Here is a 23,742-nt window from a genome sequence, read left to right as displayed (position 1 = left end):
ATTGGACTAGGATGACTCGTCATCCTATGTTTCGAGATTGTTTTAGAACTCTAGAGCATTTACATGCTAGATGGTGTTTCATGTGTTTACTGAAGGGTATTACGTATCATAGGATATGCGTAATGCCATAAGCGAGAGTGTTAATTAAGATTATCAGTGAGATTATTTCATATTTTGTACCATTTTTGCAGGCACTCGTAGCCTCAATTTAGATATGGTGATATATGGATTAGTCAAATACTGCACTGTAAATCCAACATGAAGCCCCAGTCCTGTAATAGAGTAGAGTGAATTGCAGTACGCAAAGACCATCAATATGTCATTTACTGTAACTCATATTTTCAGGGAATTCATCCACGCATCCAATTGATTGGCGACCCCAGAGCCCAGTTTTTTAAAGCAATAGACTGAAACTTAGATCAAGAAAAGCTCCAGCTCATGCAGCATAGGACAATCATTTCTCGATCTAAGATTAACTCCTTCGTTTTATAAATCTGGGCTCAGATTTCTTGGGTTAAAATGAATAAAGCTGAAAACCACAGCTGCCATTCTAAACTTGGTCTTTCTTGTGTTAGTCTATTCCTTGGTGTCTTAATGTCACGAAGTTGCATTATATAAGGTGAGATAGAGTCAGATATCTTGTTGTTTTTCGCCTCGCTCTTGTTTAATGCTCTCCTCTTTCCTCTCATTTGCCTCCCACACTCCAACCTTAAGTGAAGAATAAACAGAATAATGTCTGCTTCAAAGGCAAACTTGTAAGTTGCAGATAGCTTAGAAGACACAAAACATATTATTTTCAATCATGTCTAGACTAGATCAAGGAATTGTGCTCTGACCAAAACAACACATTCGCCACATTCAATATACAATATGAATGAATGGCTACTCAACTTGGCGGGCCTTGGAATTGAGCTCCTCGCCAGGTTCCAATTTCTTTTGGTCAAAGCTTCAAAGACAAGTCAGCCTTGAGCCTCTTTCTGTTTGAGTGCGAGCATGAAGTGGAACAAATTACGTGGCACCTCAGAACCATTCTTCCCTGTCACTGTCAACCTAAATAAATGTAAGGGTTTCAATTCCAGGCATTTCAAAGACTGTCAAGAAAGCTTCCATTCCATGACAAAGGTCCATTTGGTGTGGTTCATCTCTCTGGCTTTTGGCTAGTGAGTGATGTCCTTCACTCTTGCTGCCCATCTTTAGGACCAAGGAGATGGTGAAGGTCTTTCAACAATGGCGTACAAATTTTGCATAGACTTCTTAACACCAACCCATATCTCATTTCTTTTCTAAATCTTGTACTAGTAGAGAAAATGCTTTTTGACTTCTTGTTGACATATAAAGGTTATTTTTAGTCGAGTCCAAGCTTGACCACCAATTTGTCCATAGATGTTTAGGGTGCGTGAAGGCCAGTAACGACCTTGATTGCTTTTTAAGTGTCTTTGGCTTTCGACCGCTTTGAATTGTAGGTCATTAATGGATATAGTAGTAGGAACCACTACAAAATAGCCAATGTGTCCATCATTAAGACTGCGGCCAGGTTATGTGACTCTCATTACAATCATGGACGACCAAATGACCTCGACTATCCTTAGCTAAGGAAGCTGTCCAAAGTCTCTTGACAACTGATCTTCAACATCACAATTCACATTTTGCCTCAACAACTAAAATCCGTTGGCATTTTCAATACTTATTCTTGTTATGAATAGTATCACACTTATGTAATTATGCTTTGCTTATGTATCCCACAAAAGTTGCATGGCAAGTTCAACCATGCATCGCCCTTGGAAAATTTATGTTTCGTCATCAATTTCTGATCAAATAAAATGTGGGGGAGCTAAATGTAAAAAATGAGGATCAAAGCAATGCCCTATCAACAGTATTAGTGATAACCTGCATATTGGGGAAGTTGCATTAAGGAAGATACATAGGCCTCGATTTCATGGGTTGGATGCTAGATCTCTCTCAAACAAAATTCTTCTACGTAAGGGACGAGTTCTTGAAATGGCGGTGATCCAACCAAGCGGATATTAGTAACGAAGACTGTTAACGATTAACTGTACAAATGTGAAATTCATGTGCCTTATTCATGGCGAAAAATGTGTGCAATGAAAATGTGTGTCCTAAAAGCATTTCAAGTTAAAGCTACAATGTTCACTAAAGTGCATAAAGATGGAATAAGAGCCATTAGAGTTGTGTGTATGGAAGCTTGATTCTCGTAATTTTTTTTTCACAGCGATACAAAATGCTAGAAGCTAAGTATGGTACACATCTCCACACTTTTCCAGTTCGTATGACTTTAATCATCCGCCTTGGCCGTTTCCAGTTCGTATGACTTTAATGGTGTAGCCAAAAAGTTTAGTTTCCGGCTACTCAATTATTAAGAAGCTTGTGATTTTAGGTAGACGCTTCAGGGAGCCCACCATACATTGTGATAAAGTGTCTTGAACGTTTTATTGTTCAAGTGCGGTTTTGGAACGTCTGAAGGTCTGGAACATGCTTCATGGTTTTGTAACATTGGACTCAATCATTTTCAAAGTTAAATGTCTATATAATTTAGGTGAATTAGCTCATTACCATTCTTGCAATAATGTTGAAGTAACCAAAGAATTTCCTACCTTTCTCTTGCCACAACAGCTGTCTTCCACTCAGTGTTGCGGTCATATTTGGCGTTGCAAATTTGCTACCAAACATTCTTAAAATTTGGAACGTCAGGACCAAATACCGAAACCATCGTCGCACGATCTTACGATCTTTGCTTCTTCCCTGATTCACATGTTATCTGGAAATTCCTTCAATATTCATACGCCAAATATTTGCTTTCCTAAAGTAATACGTGGAGCCTAACTTTACATTCAAATGTCAACACGATAGCCTCAAATTATTAAGTGATCTAGTTTTCTGCCTGGAACCTTAAGTCTGATTTTAGATACCATTATTTCATTCTCGGTTAGAAACGCGTGCAGTTATTCCTATGTTTTTGTTTTTTTGTATTTGACTCGTGGATAGAAACAGCTTTTTTCAAAGTGGGATGCTTTCATCAAAACCGGACATCAAATGAGCTTAACCTTTAATGTTCCCAAGAGATGTGATGGAACCCAACTAATTAGTTCGTTGGGGGAGTCACTCACGTTGAAGTTTGTATTCTCAGACTACAAAGGCATATCATTTTGAAGGTCAAAGTGCCTTTTTTCCATGCCAACAAAAAATCATGTTGTCAAGCTTTCGGGATCAACCCTTTTTGAAAAAGATTCTTTCTGGGCCTGTTTGTTTGCAAAGGTTAAAGGGTTTCAAAGTCAGATTCTATCTTTTAACATACGACTCTCAAGTTTCGGACAAGTCAGCTAAAAATGTTGTACTTAGAAGAGAGGGAACCTTCTCAAAGCTTCAAAAAGGGTGAAACAAGGCTTGGTAGTGTGCTCCATCTTTGATTTGACATGTATCATGTGTCTGTCATTTAAGCACTTATGCCGTGACAGGTCTTTCTTGAACTACAATTCCTTTTGTTGGAACGAGAGAGCACTTGAATGACAAAGTCTCAAAAATACTTGTAAGTCGATGAAATGATTGGATTGGGGCTTCTTTTATCCACACCGGAGCGTCACATTCATGAAATGGGAATATGACTAATAGACATTGGTAGCAGTTCTCAAAATACGTTCTTCTTTTATTTCAAAATATCCGTTACATTGATTGTAAAAGGATGACATCTTTGGCACAACAAAAGCGGTTTCAAATTTATCATAGAAGTAATACATCGATACCAACGAAATGGGCAATTATTGGATTTGATTGATAATTGATACCATTTCCACTTTGATGCCGTTGATGATTAGGTTTGTGCGGAGACGGAGAGAGACCCAAGAAACGTGGTGGAGGGGGCGAACTGATCCATTCAATTTCAGATCAAAGGGATTCGAAGGGGAAAAAGGTATTGAACGTGTCGGAAGTCGACATTAGATTGATGAATGGAAGGGTATTGGTTGGAAGCGTACAATATCAAAATGTTAGTGCATCCGGAGAACTTATATTTTGCGCTCTTTGTAACAACTTTTGATGTTAGCTAGCCTCAAGCAGCGGCGTTGCTTGAATCAAATAAAAACCTTGAAGTAATTGGATGAAAAGGAATGGAGGAACAAATTTATGTTTTGCTTTCGGATGCAGATATTTACAAATTTTGTCAAGTTCATTTTAATCTTGATATCGTGTTGAACGAATTCATTGGTTCAATCGATCAATGTTAGTCATTTTTAATGATTTTAAAGAATTGGTCATGGCCGGAAAAGCAAAAGTAGATTATACAAAAATGATCACCTTTCTTGACATGAGTACTTGAATCAGATGTACAAAAGGTTATTTGTGCAAATTCTAGCCTCTTTTTTTGGCTGAATCAAATTTGGGTTTCGAAGTAGTGCGTGGTCTAAAATCTTGACCAAATTCCTTATGGACTTTTTTAAGTGTCCCCATCCTTTTTATGCACAATGAAAGTTCATGAGATCCAAAAAGTGCTTTCAATATTACCTTGTACACAAAGTAGCTATGATTTTGATGAATTTTAGTTTTAAGGAACACAATACACCCTGCCGCATAAATTTGTTCCTGTTGAATTTGGCGCCCCGTCCTTTTAACCGTACATGTGGAATTCATGATCAAAATGAAAAAAAAACCAACATATTTTGTGATCTTGTGTTGATATTGTTATTATATGAAGAGAAGTACTCATTTCGGTTGAGTCAAAATTGTTCTTAAAGGCATAATTTTCAATAATTTGCATCAGCCCCATTTTTATTCTTGCTCTATGCGCAGATTACAGAAAAATGGCAAAACTGGTTGTGAGATTTGGAATGGTACAAAGTGAAGCTATACAAATCAAAGTGATTGATGATAGAAGGGTATTGGTTGGAGGCCAATAACTTCTTGACTCTTGTCTTAGACTTAAAGCCAGACTTAAATGTGTTCTTGAACGGAGGCATTGGTTTGCTGGAGACAAGTGATATGAAGTGAGGAGAGATTGTTCCATTTTTTCCATCCACAGCCCAAATATAGACAAATCAATGGCAACGAGTATGCGTCAAGCAACAAAAAACTGTCGAGCATTCATCAAAAGCCGTGGTTTGGGGAATGTTTTTATGCCCCACATACCAATGTTCACTTTGTGCCTCCAAATCAAACTGTCAATGTCAAGTGATGCCAAGAGAACAATCTGGTGAAAGAAGGTCTTGTAGAAATGAGCAAGAAAAGCGCAATAGGTGGAATTCTGAAAGTGAACTTGATCCAATCAAGGTCTACAACAACTTTCGCACACGACTCTGCTACACCTCTCATTACATTGACTGACTATCGTTGGCTAGAAGTGGATTTTCCAAATCACTCAGAAGATTGTGAAGTAAAATAGCTGAGGCCAATAAAATGAAGGATGATTTCTTTCGCTATTAGTAACGATTTTATAAACTGTATTATTCCTAAAATATGAATAAATTACCACCCGTATGTATTTATGTGTCAGGGTGTACTTTTAAAATAGGAAAACAGTTCTGACTGCATGTTAATTGCTTTGGTCCATTTTTTTTTTTCAAACTGTCCCAACTTTTGATAGATCCCTTGAACTCTCCAAAATCTCCAATCATTATTTAAAATTGACTTCAAGGCGTTTGAGCAACTTTCATTTTCCTGGTCTATTTCAATCAATCGAATGCAGATCCTCTAGACAATTGCAATTTCAAACAGCGACGTTTTCAGCCAGACCCTTGATTTTGCTCAAAGTACAAATCGCAAGCCCGTTGCCTTCTCACGTCTCATTTGACGCACGTGTGATCCTCGTAGCCTCCGGGATCCCTGATTTGTCAAAGCTTTACACTCTCCCAACGGCAAAAAAAACATATTTCCTTTGGATAATGATGATTCGACTGCAACTACCACATCAAAAAGCAGTCAAGCACGTACACTGGCATTGATCACGTTGTTGGCAACGTTACCACCGCTTTACTGGAACAATCTGACAAAGAGTACCCAAACTTCTTCAGATCTCGACTGGCTTGATCTTGGACTTCGCCGGATGAGTTGGGATCCGAGCCTCGGGTTTGGAATCGAACCACACATCCCTGAATTGTGGACCCATTGGGTCGTTGATAGGTTCGACTGGCCGGAGACAACCCGCAGAGGATCATGGATTGCGGGTCCAGTTCCCGGAGGATCACTTCCGGTGATGGATCGCCGTGCAAGTTGATGCCTAACTCACTGTTCAAACTCCGAAGTTGTTGAGCGGCCATGGAATGAATGCTAATCGTCACGTCTCCAGGGATGCCCATTTGCTTCCGAATGCTCCAGGCTCTATACACGGTGAGGAGACATCGCCTGGAACAAGAAGATCAAGCGAGAGTTAGAATAATGGACCAATCAAGAGACCAGGAAGGTCCTCATTATCATTAATTCTTTCTTTGCTCTGTGCAGTCAAGCAGGCATTCGCGTTTATTTTCATTTCTGAGAAAACTTGACAAAGCAGCCAAATGCCGATCAGATCAATCTTTTCGTACTCTATCTGATGGGTTTGAAGAGCAGGCACAAACGGAATGAAAGAAAATGGAACAAAGGTGGCTATTTTGAGGTCGCTCTTGAAGTGTTGTCAATGACTTTGGAGATGGGATCCATCCTTGGTAATCGACATTCTCACTTGGTGTCTATGCTTGATTGAGTTAAGACGGAATAAGAATGAATTAAAAGCATTTGTACAGAAGTGTGTACATAATCGTCTTCATTGCAAATAAGTGAATGGGAATTCTCCTTCATCAGACTGTTCCAATTTTCCTTGTTTCAACAGCCTTGTTGTCACTGACTTTCGAATGACTCAAAACCACCCACATAGGATTCGAAGAATAATCCATTTGCCTTCAAGGAAAGACAGCTAATTTCAGTTTTTGGTTTCATGAGACGTATTTCGTTAGTTGAATGTACAAATCCACTATGTAGACGTCAAAAATCGATTGAATTGTCAAACCTTTCAAATTTCTGTTCGCAAAGTTTTATCTTTTGTGGTTTCTAGTGGTTTCCACTAGAGGAAAGTTTTCAAAGGTTCCTCTCCTTTTTTATCTTTGCTCAAATGACAGGCTATGTAAAATTCAGTTGGCTTGAAGCCGACCCTTGTAACGGAATTACTTCGGTAATCTAAAGGGGAATTGAATTCCGTTATCGATTGTTCAACTTGGCTTTCTGCCCACGGCTTTGGGAATAGACAATATTTCTTCTCGTTGGCCACCTGCAGACGATTTTTGCACATTGAAATGATCAAAAAGTCGTTCAGCCACGCATCTCAATTTTCATATCGCCATGGGAAATCAAGGCAGTAGACGGGAAAAGTTAGTAGATAAAAGTTGCAAAATCCAATAAAATGGAACCACTTGTCACTTTGACTTCGGAACATTGGAAATATTGAGCGAGAGAGAGAGCCAAAATAGATAGTCGAGACTTCTCTCACCTCCTTCCTGCCAAGAAAGTCAAGGAGTCAAAAACAACTGGATTGTTTTTGAGGTTTTTGTTTTTCAACTCGAAAAATGCATGGAATAGTCGAAGAAAAGTATGCCTAACAACCACGGATTAAACAAGGGACAAACTGATTTTTGGCCTTATCTCAATTTACTGCCACTTTGCCATTATATTGCCATTCTACCTGTGTTTAATTTTCGAGGCAAGGATGTTACGACAAGACCTTTTTATAAAATAAAAATTAGAATTAAACATTACAATGATCTTCATAGAACCCAACGAAGATATGAAAGCTATCTTATTTCATATGTTTTTTAAATGCATTCACAAACGATGCCCGAATCAAGGAATAAATTTTAACAAGAATGACCGTAGGGGTATAGCGTGTGAGGTGAGAGTACAGTCTAATGAAAACGAAAGTAGACTCGCCAAAACCATGAAATCTTCGTTTATTCTGTATACAGCTCCTAGCCTATATTTTACATATTACATGATCCAAAGACGACTTCACCACTGGACAGCGACGGGGGTAGGGGTGGGGGAAAATGAGTAATTCCAAGTCCAATCAATCAAATGCATTTGTCTCTACATGATTTGACTCAATCATAGCCTTAGAGAGCAATGGTCAGTTTTGATCTCAATCGAACGTTTGTCTGTGTCAAAAGTTATGAGCATTTAAAACTCGGACCAGGGAGGGCGCAAATTGAGTGAGCTAGCACTGCGTTGGTAAGATCTTACCTAGGTGGTGATGCTAAGCAAGTCATTTTCTGCCCATGTGGTACTGAGTTTTAGGACCTCATTGCTTTGGACGCAGACGTTCGATTGAGGTCAAAATTGGCGAAGGCGTTTTAAGTTAACTAAAATCCAACTTGTGTGAAGTAAAATGCATTCGGTTCATCTGGATAAAAGTTACGTTTCCCCCATCCTACCGTCTCTGTCCAGTGATGACGTCGTCCTTGCATGATCCAATGACATCTTTTAATTTTCGACTTAGATAAGTTTTCAAACACAATATCAGACCAACCCTACGTACAAGGCCTATCTCAATATGCCAATTATAATTCATTGCAGGATCAGATATTTTACCGTGCTTGACCTCGCCCACTATCCCGTGGGCAATGTCTATTAATTTTTACCGGGGATTCCATCCCCTGAAGCGGGGGGGAAATACGATTTTTTTTCAGAAGCCTACTGTTATTTTCTGATGCATTTCATCACGGAGGACAATAATTTAGGAGTTTTTTTAATTTCTTTCGTGCAAATCTTATTAACCCAAGTTACCCTTCCGAATCATTTGAAATAGGAACATAATACTCGTACTAACGCTTTGGTTAATTGCACCCAACTAAGGCAAAGTTAGGAACAATGAATGCATAAATTAAAAAGTCGGAATTTGTCGGTTGTCATTTCTCTCCATGTGTGTTTCAAAAGTAGAGACACAAGAAGTATTGTTTATGTCCCAATCTTAACTACCTTTACATTCAACTTTAAGCCATGATTCTTGGACAATCGAAACCGCTATACTTCCGAATTGATCTTGTTTTTAAATTGTTAGATACATCAAGTTCTCGTTTGCATTTTTTAAGAGCTTGACCTGCCATGTGCAACTTATTTCAGAATGCATTGGGGGAGAAAATGGATCAAGAAAAAGCTCGTTCCACGGAAAGGTAAAAAGTTTCCTTGGTAGCAGTACTTTTACGTTACCAAGTCTGCTCAATTTCCTGGCCAAGAAACTTATCGCTTCAAAGAAGAAGCATCTAAGCAGAAAATACTATGAGCAGCGAGTGTGCCGAGAAAAATTTCCGTCCGAATATTTTACGGCTTGAAAGCTTTAAACAAACGCAAAGGGAGCACCAATGAAGATCCCGGAAATATGATTGGATGGTATGGTTTTATCTAATAAGCTTTTCATGCACTTTAGACCCCATAACAATCACTATCTGAGGCTTTCATTTGACCACGTCATATCTCGACTCAACCTCACACATCACAACTTGCTCGAACATCCGTCAAAAGATTGACAAGTTGCTTGCTCTTCGAGACATACTCTTCTGCCAAAACGTTTAATAAACTCGACAATTTAAAACACCTTTTCTTTGCCTACTACTTTCATATCACAACATTGCAAAGAGATCAAGGCAACGACACAGCCACAGATCACTTCTAACCGAAACAATCGTCCCTAGTCATCATCGTGTCCATGATAATAAGATTGTTATCCCATTTTCTAAACATACTCCTTGAAATATTCATGGCCATTGTGAGGACTTATCCCTTGTTCGTCCAACAAATTACAGTACTTGTCGACCGATCTATGGGTGGTCTCAACTAGTATGAAAAGAAATTTTAATAGGAGCTCGTCTATCAAAAACCTTCATCGCATTTGAATTGGAAGCCACTAAAATTTGGAACATGTTGCCGGACGTTTATGGACAGGAGCAAAGTGAATTGAACAGAAATTTAACCTCCATGAAAGGGCTCTTTTTTAAATCGACGAACCGAAAAGAGAGACAAGTTTACTGTAAGCGATATGTTCACTTCCAGTTCATGAACGCATAAGATATACTATGCAACAAAACATTTAATCATTTACAGTGTGACTATCCTCCTTTTGTGTTTTTGCTTTTGTCTTGGGTCTTGTGGAAAATAGAACTAAAATGTAAACAAGATTGATTCTACTGCTTTACATGGTTGTAGTACTTAAATCCAGCAAAGCTACTAATGAATTACCAACGGTAAACATACAAAAAAACATCGCCAGAAAGATTAGCAAAAGGTAGTAAAATTTGCCAAAAAAAAGTAGTCACTATTTTTTATTGGTGGGCACTAGGATTAGAGAGCCGAACCTTATTATCATATTAATGCAATCATTATTATTACTTTATAAATTGTCATATCTTTCAATTTTTCTAGGAGGCAGACAAAGTCTGTCCTTTTTAGATTGTTTCTTCATGATGCGTGTGATTAAGGTGCTTAGTTTCGTTTGAGGAAAGATTGGGAAGGAGAATCGAACTAGAATCTTTTTGCACTTAAGGAAAGTGCCCTAACCGCTGCACCACGTCTCCTCCCTTGTTGATTGAACAATAGGCATGCCAATGGATTCACCCATAAAACGTAATGATAAACAAAGACACCGCAAGCTCTCAGTTTTATCAAAATAAATGGGTTTTGGTACTTTTATGGGGTCACTTTCTAATCCACAATGTTAATGGAATCCACTTTATTTGGGTAGGTGTTAGTTAATTTCGAGATAAAAAAAAATATAGTACGCACCATGAAAGGCATATGAATGAAATGCTACAAAGATGATTTTTTCTGCTGATTTTTTCTTGGAAGCTAGTGCATATTGTCTTAAATGTTCAAAAATGTTTATCACTTTAGATTTAGATTGCATCATTCTAACGGGTTCATTTTGACATAGAAAAATATAACAGATAAGTAAAACAAGAATCGCACAATGGTAGACTTGATAAATGTCCATCAAAAATAAGCTGCTTTATCTAAGCGTGATTTTGTTCTTGATGGTGACTTTGGCGTGCGATCTTTGACGCTCATTTTTTGTTGCTCCCTTGCTCCGACAAAGTCCATCACAATTGGGACAGGATGACAACAGGCTACGGAAACCCCACTTGCCATGACTCATGAGTGCCATAATTTGCTCGAGCACAAGCGACTTACATAGGGTGGCTTGACGAAATTCTCTCAGGGTATGTCTCTTTGAGAGTGGAACACGAGAATAATTTGCTGATAGAAAACCTTGAAAGCTGATGGCCAAGATTTAAATACGTACTAATACCAGAGGCTTTGAACCGACCCAAAACAGTCCATTTGGTTCCCAGATATTTCTAAATGTCCCCCTATGTATGATTGATATTTTGTGATGGTGAACTTCATTTTAGACCGAGGATGAGTGTGAACTCCAATCAAGAAAAGGGTTAAAAACTTTCTGACGACTCTGCCTAAAAGAAGTCATGCACGGAACCTTTCTTGGTTTCAAATCAATAAAAACGTATACACACAACTTCAGAAAATGTACAAACAATTGCTGCAAATGGTATTAGCAGGTAAATGTAAAAGAAGGCTGCAATCAAGCTCCGTGGTATTGATCTTATTAAAGGCTCTCTCAAAATGATTAATCAAATGATTACATATCTATTCTAAACATTTTGCCACTTAGGGGCATTTCTTAATATTACAATGGTTTCTTTGACCGAAATCTCTGCAAAATTAAGGCACAATCCGAAAAATCTGGCTTTTCCCCGTCAACATGTTTCATCAATGGAAATTGATGTTGAAGCTTCGTGTAATAGTCCAAACTTTGTTGCATTTTAAGGAAATAGAGGTTTTTTTTAACCTTTTGACCTGCGAAATTGTCAATTTCAATAAAGCTGCTTGTCTTTGTATCTTGATCTGAACTCTTTTTGGAACTTTGACATGGTCTACCAACTATGTTTCTTGGCTTAGCACTTCGTTTGCCATACTCTTGAATACGGTTATTTGACAGGATATTTTCCAAGCAGAAAAAAAATCATATCAGGAAAGCCAGTTCTTTCCATGCTTTGAACTACTTCATATCTAGAACCGTATTAGTTAAAGTAAAGTCCCAATATTAAATGGGGTGTACCCATAGCGATATCATTCCCAATAGCGGTTAAATAGAATGAAAGGGTCTAAGTGGTTCATATTTTTTTTTAATTTCGACCCTTGGGAAGTGAAGGACACATGTTATGACACTGTACATTCCTGGCTAAGACCGGATCTAGGTAGTTTCAGGCAAGCGTGCAACATGCACTCTCGTTTGGATAAGATCCTGCTCAAAAAGATTAGACGTTTTAATAATGAAGGCTTCGCAAGGGACCCTATCCCGGGAATAAAATAGGGACCATTTCGGCAATCATCAGACAAGAGAGCACTTCAATTTAGAAGCCCTCATTTTCTCACATAATTGTCAAGCCACGGTCCGTGGAGTGCTCCTTCAGGTTTTATTTAAATTTGACGGTGAACTTTTACTGATCAACTTAATCATTCATCACCAATGACAACTAGAAGTACTTTTGAATAATTACTGACATACTACATTTGTTCGTATTTTGGTTATTAAATGTCTAAACGTGTCTTCCAGCGTTTTACGAAAAATGGTATACTGAACGACCTTTTTTGAGCTAGCCCCCAACAAATACCTATACGATAGAATAGGGAAATTGTTCTATATTAATTTCTTATGTGTTGAGATAAAAAAGAATTCCAGCTTCAGATTAAAAGGAAGAAAACAAAAATTTCTAAAAAGCGTTAGAAGTTAATTCAGTTACATGACGTCGAAGTTCCCTTTTACGGGAAAACTGCAATTTGCAATAAGCCTTCCTATTTGTATTTTAAATCTAGGTTTCCATTCCAAAAGGGGAGCTCTATGCCCCTGCGCAGGCCGGAAAGGAGTATAAAACAAAAAAGTTCGAGAGTCCCTAATTTGTAATTTATAAAAGAAGTGAGCCAAAAGGTTTTTGTCTCCTTAGTGCCCTCAATAAATTTGAGAAAGGTAGTTGTACATCATCATGCCAACCATCTTCAAGGAGCTTTTTACAGGACGGTTGGGAATTGGACCCGGTTGTTCTGGACAGGAAAACGATCCAAAAATGTAATCCCTCTCAGCTTGGGGCACTAAAGAGCAAAAAAAGTTGATCGATTTTGAATGAGTTGCAAGAAACTTTTTAGCAACAACAAAAAACCGAGGAAACCCAACTAAAAATGGATGGAAGATTTAGGGTCACTTTGATCAATAAGGTTTCTTAGAGCAACAGTTCTCACAAGTCGTCATAACATTTAAATTCAATATGGATGGGAGAGTTCCTTGTGCCTCGCCTCCAACATTTTGTTTCTTCAAATTGTTACTTCATTTCTCAGTAGCAAAGCAAAAAGATGCTTTGAAAGAAAAAAAAACAATTTTAGGTTATTGTCATTTAAATGGCTTTCAATAGCAATGATTTATCGATTTTTTTTATTTGTTATCATTCGCAATTCTGCCTTACAAACAAGTCAACGATTCCTCAAAAGAATTTGATGTAGTATCAATGTTACCTATATTTCAACTTGACATTGATCAAAACAGACACTTTTAAAAAAAGGGAAATTTTGCCACCATTATCTAACAGTAAGATATTTACCCAATTATAGCCACCTCAATTACAATCATCAAAAATAACAATGTGTACACTTATCCCTAAACTGGATGATTATCATTATTGTGTATTAAATCTAGATTAACTCGACCGACATAAACACGGCTGCATTAACTCAACCGATTTTAATTCAATCAAAATAGATAAACTCTGAAAGCTCCCTCGTTTGAAAAACATGTTAGGTCTGAGTTATAGCTCATTCCCATGATGTTTTGGTCTGACGGGAGCTCGTTCTGAAATGCTCAGATGCTATTCTTTTCTTTGGCAAAAAAATAGGAAGCCGTACCACCAAAGATCTTGCTTGGTTTCCATCCATGACAGAATTTTGAAGAAAAGGCAGATTGCAAAAAATCCGCATTATTTTTCTTCAGATTCCTAGCCTTTAACAGAAAGGGCATTAAAATTGAATGATTAGAGAAACCCCAAAATGTCAGCTGGGCATAATTTCCTTATCGATCTGTTCTCAGTGCCTTACTGACAACTAAAGGATTTTAGCAATCAGTCAGAAGTTGATCATCGCCACATAATAAGCCACCGAGTAGAAGTCTTCATGATAACGCATTGTCTTGCAAATTTCAGCTTCTTTTTTATTGTTGGTCCCTTCTTCATCCGGAATGGCGTTAAAGGCCACGCTTTTTTTTAGTAACCTACCTTTCCCAGATGTTGAAACCTAAGTTAACAGTAAAATAGCACCAACGAGAAATTAATCAAATTGTATGGAATATGAATTATTGATTGCCAAATTCCAGATTCCTTGAAAAGTCGAGTTGATGGTTGGTCGAGCAGATGCTCTCTTGTTGAATTAAAATTGGTTGACTTGATGCATCCGAATTGATGTTTGTCGAGTTTATGCATTAACGTGGCCATTCTCTCAATCAATCTTTGTCCCATAAAAAAACAAAAAGCGTTGAAACTCCACAAAAGACAACTTTGTCAGTAATCCATCTCATCTTTTGTCAAATCATTCTGTAGTGGACCTTAAGTAAGTTTAGCATCTTACTAGTTTCCCATGTCATCGTTTGCTTTTGGGTATAAATGATCTCAACAAATTTCCCTTCCTACATTTTACGAATAATCAACAATCTCATTCAAGATCAAAGAGGAATTGTCAATTCCGCACCCAAGGCCTTCATTCAGGTTTTAAATCTTGATTGCTGAATCTTAGGTTTCTCGATTTTGCGCAGCATTTCGTATTTACGGACAAATTCCTTAGCCTCCTACCTAAAAGAAAAACAAGTATCACTAGAACAAATGTGTGGTCTCTGAATCATTTTTTTGTGGCTTTTAAGATCAAAGCTCACAGCATTCAGTTGATGTAATGAAACCCCTTCTTTACAGTTGGTTCTATTCTAAACTAGAAAGTTCTTGAGGTTTGTACCATAAAAGGTTCATTATAGACCAAATGAGCAATACCCGCTCCCCCTTGAGAACGTTCCCATCCTCTCAAAGAAGAAAACGCAAAGCTGCCGGATTAAATGGACTCGGAACATCCACGCATTACGTGACTAATCATAAGTGCTTTGGAACAAATAGGACTTGACTATTCAAGGAGGCTATAGACGGCCTAGTAAACTCTTGGATATCCGAATGGCTTACGGACTCTCTAACGTCGATATAATGCACGCTACAAGTTGCATCTTTATTGTCTTTGCTTAATGTACATACACCAGGGTCAATGCAGTACGATCCCACTGGTTAGCGACCATGGAGCGTTATGGTCGAGTATCCGCTTTTCAAACCGCAATCCCTGGTTCGATCTCAGGCTTCTTTGCAGTATTTCAATTACAGCATAAGTTGCTGCTTAAACAGCTGAAATGGGCAAACCTACGGTCATTCCCAAGGGTTGGTAAAGATTAATGTTGACTGTGAGGACGAAGCGGGAATATCCCTCGGATGGGAGGACGAGCGAGAGAGCTACCATGTGACTTCGTAACAAACCAAACAAAAACAGTATGATCCCAAAATAACCTGACTAAAACGATTGCGTCCTTTACATAGGTCAGCGAGTACAGCTGTCGAACAATCGGAACATTTTTTGACCCCGTGTTATTGTTGCAGTTAGACGTACATTGGCTGCTTGAGGCTTGATAAATAATTCCTGGACATATTCGTGTACGTGATAAATATAAGAATGGGATTGAGTGTTATGAAACTTTTGCATGGTCCTACATACGACGTAAGTGCATGTCCTTTGTTTGGGGACAATACTGTTGTTATGGACTGCGAACTTGTTGTTACAAACCACTTGGCAGACAAAACTTCCTCGTAAACAAATGATGTATTTACAGCTTTAAAGGCTCGAGTGATACGGCATTACTTGACGGGTCTCATATCGTATTCTGTATGTCATCGTTGTTTGTGCCTGAATTTCATACCAATTCGTTCGGGAACCCTAGAAAAACGAAACCCTTTTCCTACAGGAAACCATACCTAAATATGTACATTTTAAAGACAATAGCTTGGTTGTGTTACTGTCGGTTTCCCTTAACACACTAGACTCACCTAAATACAACATCCTTGCAGTAGATCACAAAGTTGAGTGAGGAATTGATCACAATGAGTAGATGATTGGTGGTGACAATGTTCTTGGCCCAGGTGGGAAATGCGCCCCTTTTCCCATCCCGTAAATTACTCATCTCATACAAGGCGATAAAGATCTCGCCAACATGGGTCACCATAAAGAGTACGATAATCATGACGAGCACACATGTGATATTTCGGTTTCGCTTTCGTCGCTTTTCTTCTTGGGAGTTATTTAAGGCATTGCTCGCTTTGGTCACCCTCATCAAATCCCTGGATATGAGGACGGTGGTGACGAACATGCACAAAGTAGGGAGAAACACAACTAACACAGAAGAAGCTATCAATGTATAGTCCCTGACGTAGTCCTCGTCCTTGCGAAGGTCAGTGGTCCTGGCCACCACTTTCGTTGTGTTGATAAAGACCTTCATGGACTCATTGCCTGGGGTGAGATCCGTGCTCAAGGTCTCGATTTGATATTCAAATTCAAACCAGCGTGGCACGTTCACTAGACTGGCCATGATCAACACTATCAAGGCCTGGATATATCCTGCTCGCTTGACATTGGGATTCATATCGATGAGGTCCAGATAACGGTTAATCCCGACACAGGCGGTCATGTATCCGGAACAGGTCATGAAGACATTGGTCAAAGGATACAAGTAGGGCACAGTGTAAGGAAAGTAATTTTCAGCATAGTGCCCGCATTGAGTGGGAAGAGAGAATAGAAAGTAGATGGAGATCAAGAGAAGGTTATCAAATGTTGCGAGGGAGCATAGAATGTCCACGAAATCCTCCTTAAGTTTGACTTCGCGTTTGCGGAGGATGTGAAATGAGACACAGTTCCCAATTATGCCACAGGCAGAGATGAAAGGCATGAGGAACGCTTCTACAAGATATTTGTAGCTCATGTCTAAATTTCGGTTTGCTCACTCTAACCGATCAACCTCAGACAGAGCCTTTCGGGCTCCGTTTGACTTAAAACCGAGATTCTGCTTTTAATTAAAGTGATCCTCCGAGGCGTGAGTGACACGGCCTTCCAATGCCAAGCCATGTCCCCCGGATTCTAACTTTTTATCGATCACTCACACGAACGTTACGAACGTTTTTCTTGAAAAGGAACACTTTTGACGGAAGAAAAACTGAACTATTCTTTCATGAATGATACTTTTTGCCGTTACCCTCGTTTTTCCAGGATCATTGTTGGCCAAAGGCAAACATGGTCTCATGGGATTCGTGTTCACTTGAGTGGCACTAAATCACTTCAGCGATGCACTCCGCAGCCAATAAAGTCAAGGTCCGTCGAGGAAATAAAGTAATTGAGTCTGTCACACGAATGCCACTATGAAGCAGTTTTCTTGGCTTGGACCGAGGGAATCCAGGTGATTCGTCTACGAAGATCCAACGTCAATTGGAGGGACCTCCGAGAGGTGGAACACGGACCATCAACGAGAATTGAGTTCCAAAGTGAGCGCCGAGAAGAGAAAGGCCGTTAGTCTTGTCTTCTCGCTTTTAGCTCAAGGATGAGAGAACAAGGGTACAAAAGCCTGAAGCTCGTTGTTCCTGAACGGAACGAGACTATGTAGAAGGAGACGGTGACGGTAAACTTAGTTTTTGAAAACGAAGACGTTTGAAATGACTCCTTGAGTACAAACATATCCATTCCTAATTCACTTTTCATGTTTTGCAGGCTCTGATAATGGGTTTGCGATCAGTTCAATGTCTACTTGCCTTTCGCGCGAGCATGGCACAAGCTAAAAGCCTGTTCCTTGGTGGTAAGTGGTAAGTTAGAGTCTTGGTAATTCATGGAAAGATCCAGACTTGGGATGGTATCCTGGTAAGTCTATGCAAGAAGTACTTAACGAGTGTTCATTGTTCAGACGTACCCGTACGTGTTCCTTCCACGGACTTGTTTTTCGATTTGTGTCATGGTCTTGGGGTTCGAGCTCCAAAGAAGCCATCATTGCACCAAAATGTATTCTTCCGTAAGCATTCGGGTGTGTGGCTCATGTAAAGCATTTTATTAGATCTGCGTTTTTCGAGCGGGGCTTGGCGCTTAAAAACTTTCTGAAGAAACATCTGTGATAGACGCCAATCAGAAACCTCTATGATTACTACCGCTACAATAAAGCTTCTCGGTATTCTTATTAAGAAAAAGTAGCGGTTCAAACGTTTTTCGTGTTTTTTTTGATTTGCTGACGCCCAGGATTAGATATTGGCTCAATTGGTCCAACAAAGCGCGACTTAATATTAATCTATATTCCTGCAATGAACAACAAATCGATTGGGAAGTTGCTCGAAGTTTTTCTTTCCAAGTTACTTTAATTACCCAAGCTGCGTGGCATGAGGTTGGTCCAGATGAGTAGATTCCTATTTCGATATCGACGTTAGAGTCCCTCGAAAAACTGGACTAGTTAGGCATCATATGCAATCTCCCCTAGCATGTTACCACCAGAGTGAATATCCTTTTGGTCCTGGTCACCTCCAACGACTTTGATGTGATACAGTATGTCCGATTGACACCTTTTAATCTACCAGGTCATCATGGTCTTGAGACAGGGTCCACAATGATTGAAGAAAAATTAACTTCCCACCTACAAACAAGATCAAGTGCCATTCACAATTCAAGTAAGGGGGCTTGAAAGAGGTCAATTTCGCGTCTTTGATCTCGCGAAAAGTTTGTGCTTTTTTTTGTTACGTCGAACCAAATGCCTTCATGACCGGCCTGACAACCCTAATAAGGAACTGCATATCACACATTTTGAGGTTGATCACTATCTTGATGTTGTTGGCAAGCCTTTACAGCAGGATGTTGTGTCTGTCCACACACTGAAAAGGACCTTAGGACCCCCTGTATTTTGGAAGCTAATGATGGTAATTGTAATTTTCGTTGTGTGCTTCCCTTTGCCTTGGCTAAACCCTTGTGGTCCGGAACTTTTTTTGTTTCAATTTTCTGTGATACGTGGAGAGGAGAGGTGGGGAAGTGCTTAGCGTGGTTTCCAGGTCTAAGTCAGATTCCCTGTCCCCATTTCTCAAAGAATCAAATGGGTACTGGAGAGGATTCATTCTGGGAGCAGCTATGTGAAGGGGGCATTTTGCTTCTGGCCATGTAGTTGTAATTTGAAAACATGTAAGCATGACAACTTGGTCAAGTTTGGGTAGTTTCGTTTACAGGACCGCGAAATGGGTTGAATCAAGTTAGAAATTTTCATCACTCTCAATAAAGCATCTTTAATTTTCATGTCAATTTTCATCACTCTCAAAAAATAGGCTGCAATCCGAGCTTCGTGTCTACTCCACGAAGCCTTTCAGACAAAATGATTGAACTTAGAAGTTCTACTAAGCCGTCTATCGGCCGAAACAAGCTCTTAGAGACTAATTTCAGATTTGGTTCTACTGAGATCTCTTTGAGCACATTGCAAAACGGCTTCAATTGTCTCTGAGCTAATTTCTCTCAAGTTGTGGTCAGCTTCACTAAATAAACTCTGCCGAATTGCCAAAAATCAGAGTCCGTGGCAATTTAGAAGAAGGTACGGTATATCCATAACATCGTCTCTTGCTTGACTTTGGTCTGAAAATTGCTTAGCTACGGATCTTGACGAAAGTTCACTTGAATATCTTGATATTTATATCTAATAAATTTGTTTATTTTTACAATATTTTGATAGTTACATCATTCAAGCGTCACTCACAAAACTTATTGCTTCTGCCAGAGAAACTCAGCTCTTACAAACAAGTTACCACCTGAAACTCTAATTCAACATCAATCTGTGACTATTGATCAAGGTTTCACAAAAACTATTATGAGTGATGCAGATTTTGTTATGCAGGCCATTGAGGACTGAACTACGTGATTTGGTGCTTTACATAACAAGGCACAGCGGGGAGCCTCATTTGTCACATCAGGTTTGTCAGGCGGTCCAATCTAGTGGATGGGAATGGCTCAACGAACTTGTGTTGTTACCCGCCAGAAAAGGAAACCATGTTTATAGGTTATTTTAAATACAAAATAAGTTCAAGATCTTGCCTCAAATGTAGTGTGGTAGAAATCTACAGTATATGCAAAAGTCGCCTCCATCTGAGTCATAAGGAAAAATCTGAGAAACCGCAATCCAACTGGTAGAGCGAGAACCATCTTTCGTTTGTGTATGGACCATATCCGCACGCTTGAAGAACGCCGAAATGAACCATTTTCCTCGAGCGCTGAGTTGAACGGAAACCTGCTGAGGTATAAAGTAACCCTGGCGGTAATTAACACTGACAGGGGAAGGTTGCTAATCAACAAAAGCAATTAAGGTGCATTGCTTTTGAAATATCCCCTAAGCCATACCAGAATCACGGGGGTTTCCTCCAAGCAATATCATCCATCGACCTTATACGCATAAATACGTATACGCACTCTCGAGGTGAAAAAATAAATCATCATGCCTTTGCCTTACAAAAACAAGAAGGAAATTTAATGATTTTGCCCTCATGAATAATCCCTTGATGTAACGAACTTAGTAAGAACGTCATGGCCGTCTCGTTTTGCGTAACTACGAGAAGTAAGAAAAATTTTATGGCCTATCTTTCAAGCAATACTTCTTCATGAAAACTAACTCTCTGAGTTAGACCACGTAAATCTAAGCATAGCATAGTTCACATGTGTGGGTGTTTGGACTCATCTTAGATATTAAAAAATGCCAAATAGTTATTGCTCATAATTGGTTTCAAGAGTTTGTGTAAGTAGTTAGCCCAATCAGATGCGACGAGACTCATCAGAGTGGTAAAGCTAATTAATAGAGTTATGTAAAGAATTTGGTTTGGTGAAGAAGAAAGTGAGTCCTGGTATATGAACGACGAGAAGTAACATTTTCAGTTATTCATGAAATGAGGCAAAGAAGGCTAAAGGTTGATGAACGTGGGTAGTTAGTTCCCAAGATCGTGAGAAAGGAACCACTTACCAATGACAGTTTTGTTTGCTTTGAGCAACATGATATTTGTTTTCCTTTTAGATTTTACTTCAACTCGGTGCGTTTGAGAAAGACAGAAATTTGGCGAACCAAAAAGATGCTCAGGGACACTTATTAAAATCATGAGATGAGAGATATATTATGTGTTCAAAAAAGTACACAATACATATAATCGTGAAATCAAAACGCGTTTGATAGGAATTTCAGGTCTGCGTCGAGTTATTTACGAATCCGTAAATTTTCTGTATTGTTTTGGGCACTAGTTTACCTAACCATTTTGAAACTTTGAGCCGTTTCTCCTTAAACGCGTCAGATGGCGCTTTTTGTGCCCGCATTCTTTCTATGTCATAGCACCACTGTGAACATCATTTGTAATGAACCCTCAAATTACCACTTAATTAGTAAGGAGCAAGTGAATGTCTCAAATGATGATGAACTTTAATTCCCCAACCGACCTCATTTCAACGTGGGAAATCAATAATCACTCGTCTGCTCTCGCAATTCGTATTTTGCTGGGAAGCTCCGCTAGAAATGGCGCATTTTTTTGTTCAATCAAGCACTCATTTTTCTTTACCGCCAAAGAAGAGAGAGAAAAAATGGCCAAACATTAGCCAAACGAAAACAATCGTTAAACATTTGCTTTTTATTGAAAGACCAGAAGCCCTTTAGTCCGATTCAAGATCAATGTGTATTCAGACAATGACCATTCATTAGCCTATGTAGGTATGTACAGAAAAAACAATCTTTTAACACGTACTCACAACGTACAAAAGAGTGCGAATTACAAATGTAAATAGTTCCTGCCAAGGTATCAAATTACTCACTTACTTCCAAGTGGCAGGGATTTTTCCCGTGAATTTTATCAACGAATGTACGGTAAGTTTGCTTTCAATCTATTAGTACTCTTTATCTGGCCTCAGCTACAAAATAATTATTGGACTGTGAGTAAATGGAAACCAGCAGGGCTTGAGTAACGCCGTTTTATTTTGAGTAACGCTACCAGTGACGCGTTACTTATCTGAAAAAGTAACGGTAACGGAACGGGTGTTTAGCCCCCCAGTTACCGTTACTTTCTCACTTCATTTCCCTACGTGCAAAGTTGGACATTATTTCCTTACATTGGTAAAATGAACTTAAATATTATTTCGGAGTTGAGCCGCGCTCAAAGGAAGTCAGTCTCAAGATAAGGAAAAGTGATTAACAAATTAGCTTGTAGGTCATCCGATAAGCAGAAGTGTGGAAAGGAAATTAAAGGCAAATATCTAAGGCATTTGTTCTGAACCTAATATCACGCGTAATACCTCTCTTACTGATAACCGTAAATTTGATTCTTGGGTGAGGACATGTTGTATGTAAACATATGACCATGAAAACGATTGGGTAACTTTTATGCTTAGGCTATTCGCTGTAAAATCCTATTGCTTAAAGTCTTTCCGAAAAGTTCAGGTGCTTCGTTTGTCTTCGAAGGCTTCACAGGGCTCATTGAATCCTGTTCCCCCAGCTGAAACAATCGGGGCCTGGATAGGAGAGGCACATTTCGAAATGAGGACGAGCAATCGATTCATGAAGCATTTTCATAGTTCATTTGTCTGGATTTGAACCTTCAAGCGATCCTCCCACATGTCTGTCAAGCGTTAGTTACTCTTATTTCGATATGTGTTGCACATTTTGGGTATGGACGCCAAAGCCGGCTATTGCGTTATCCTTTTACAAGTTCTCAGAGGCAGATATGTTCCAAGCGAATTGGTTCTCTACCCTGGGTGTACTTAACGTCTAACAGCTTTGCGGAGGAAGGCCTGTAAGGGGAATCGAACCAGAGACCTGTGCTATGCTGAGATCAATGCTCCGCACCTCCTCTTGAAAGGGCAACTGGATTTGAAGCCACCGCTTCTCCGTAATAGGGTCATGCCTTATTCACTCTGAAGCCCGGATCACGGAGTCAATTGTGTAGACATTAAGGTTAAAACAGGGCTCAGTCCAAACCGAGAGACTTAATAGGTCTTGGCTCGGGTAACCGCGAGCTGGCCCTGTGATCTGGCCTGAAAACCAAATGTCGATTGGTTGACCCAGGCTAGTCTGGATATGGCCCAGCTCAAACTTGGCTCTGTCAAACCTGGACCAGCCCGAGCATGGCCCGAAACTTGAAGCCGATCAATCCTGCTCATACCATAGAAGGAGTAACATCGAAGAGTAAAAATCGAGTTTGTTGTGGTTTTTTACTGCAGCTGAATCTGTAACTATAAACAAATGCTAATCAAGCCGATTGAAAAACCAGCTAACATACCCTATCAGCCATTCAGCTTTTCACCCATGTGCTCTGAAAACGAATCCGCCTGACTAAACTCTCATCGCAAGCTCTAGGCCTTGCTTCCTCTATGTTCAGACAGTAACGTGAAACTTTTAACCCAACCCAGCCCAGCCCAGCCCAGCCCAGAAAAGCCTAGATCGTCATTGGAGGGGTGTCAACCAGGGTGGGCAATTTTGAGAATTAGCGTGACTTTTGGACACCAAGTGGACAAAAGTGTCCAAAAGTGGACAAAAGTGGACAAAAGTGTCCAAAAGTGGCCAAAAGTGGACAAAAGTGGACGAAAGTGGACAAAAGTGGACAAAAGTGGACAAAAGTG

At 39.4% G+C, this 23,742-nt stretch overlaps 1 protein-coding gene across 1 annotated transcript; it reads right to left on the bottom strand.

Annotated features, from left to right (window-relative positions):
- Window positions 1-3,634: 3,634 nt before the first annotated feature.
- On the bottom strand, window positions 3,635-17,494 carry LOC131878735 (probable G-protein coupled receptor frpr-1). Its single transcript, XM_059224845.1, has 2 exons — window positions 16,149-17,494; window positions 3,635-6,348 (listed from the first exon to the last, which is right to left on the bottom strand). Exons 1-2 carry the CDS (start codon window positions 17,075-17,077, stop codon window positions 5,949-5,951), a joined length of 1,329 nt encoding a protein of 442 aa, XP_059080828.1. The 5' UTR covers window positions 17,078-17,494; the 3' UTR covers window positions 3,635-5,948.
- Between the last annotated feature and the right edge of the window lie 6,248 nt (window positions 17,495-23,742).

This window comes from Tigriopus californicus, chromosome 1 (genome assembly GCF_007210705.1).
Source record: "Tigriopus californicus strain San Diego chromosome 1, Tcal_SD_v2.1, whole genome shotgun sequence".
In the NCBI taxonomy this organism is placed as follows: Eukaryota; Metazoa; Arthropoda; class Copepoda; order Harpacticoida; family Harpacticidae; genus Tigriopus; species Tigriopus californicus.
The sequence above is the reverse complement of the archived record's forward strand: the minus strand, read 5'-3'. Positions and strand labels throughout refer to the sequence as shown.

Bases quoted from the DNA above. Each gene is read 5' to 3' on its own strand.
- LOC131878735 (XM_059224845.1), bottom strand. From the start codon at position 17,077: ATGAGCTACAAATATCTTGTAGAAGCGTTCCTCATGCCTTTCATCTCT. The intron at 6,349-16,148 runs GTGAGTCTAGTG...TTCTTGTTCCAG, and splicing joins TGCAAGGATGTTGTATTTAG to GCGATGTCTCCTCACCGTGT.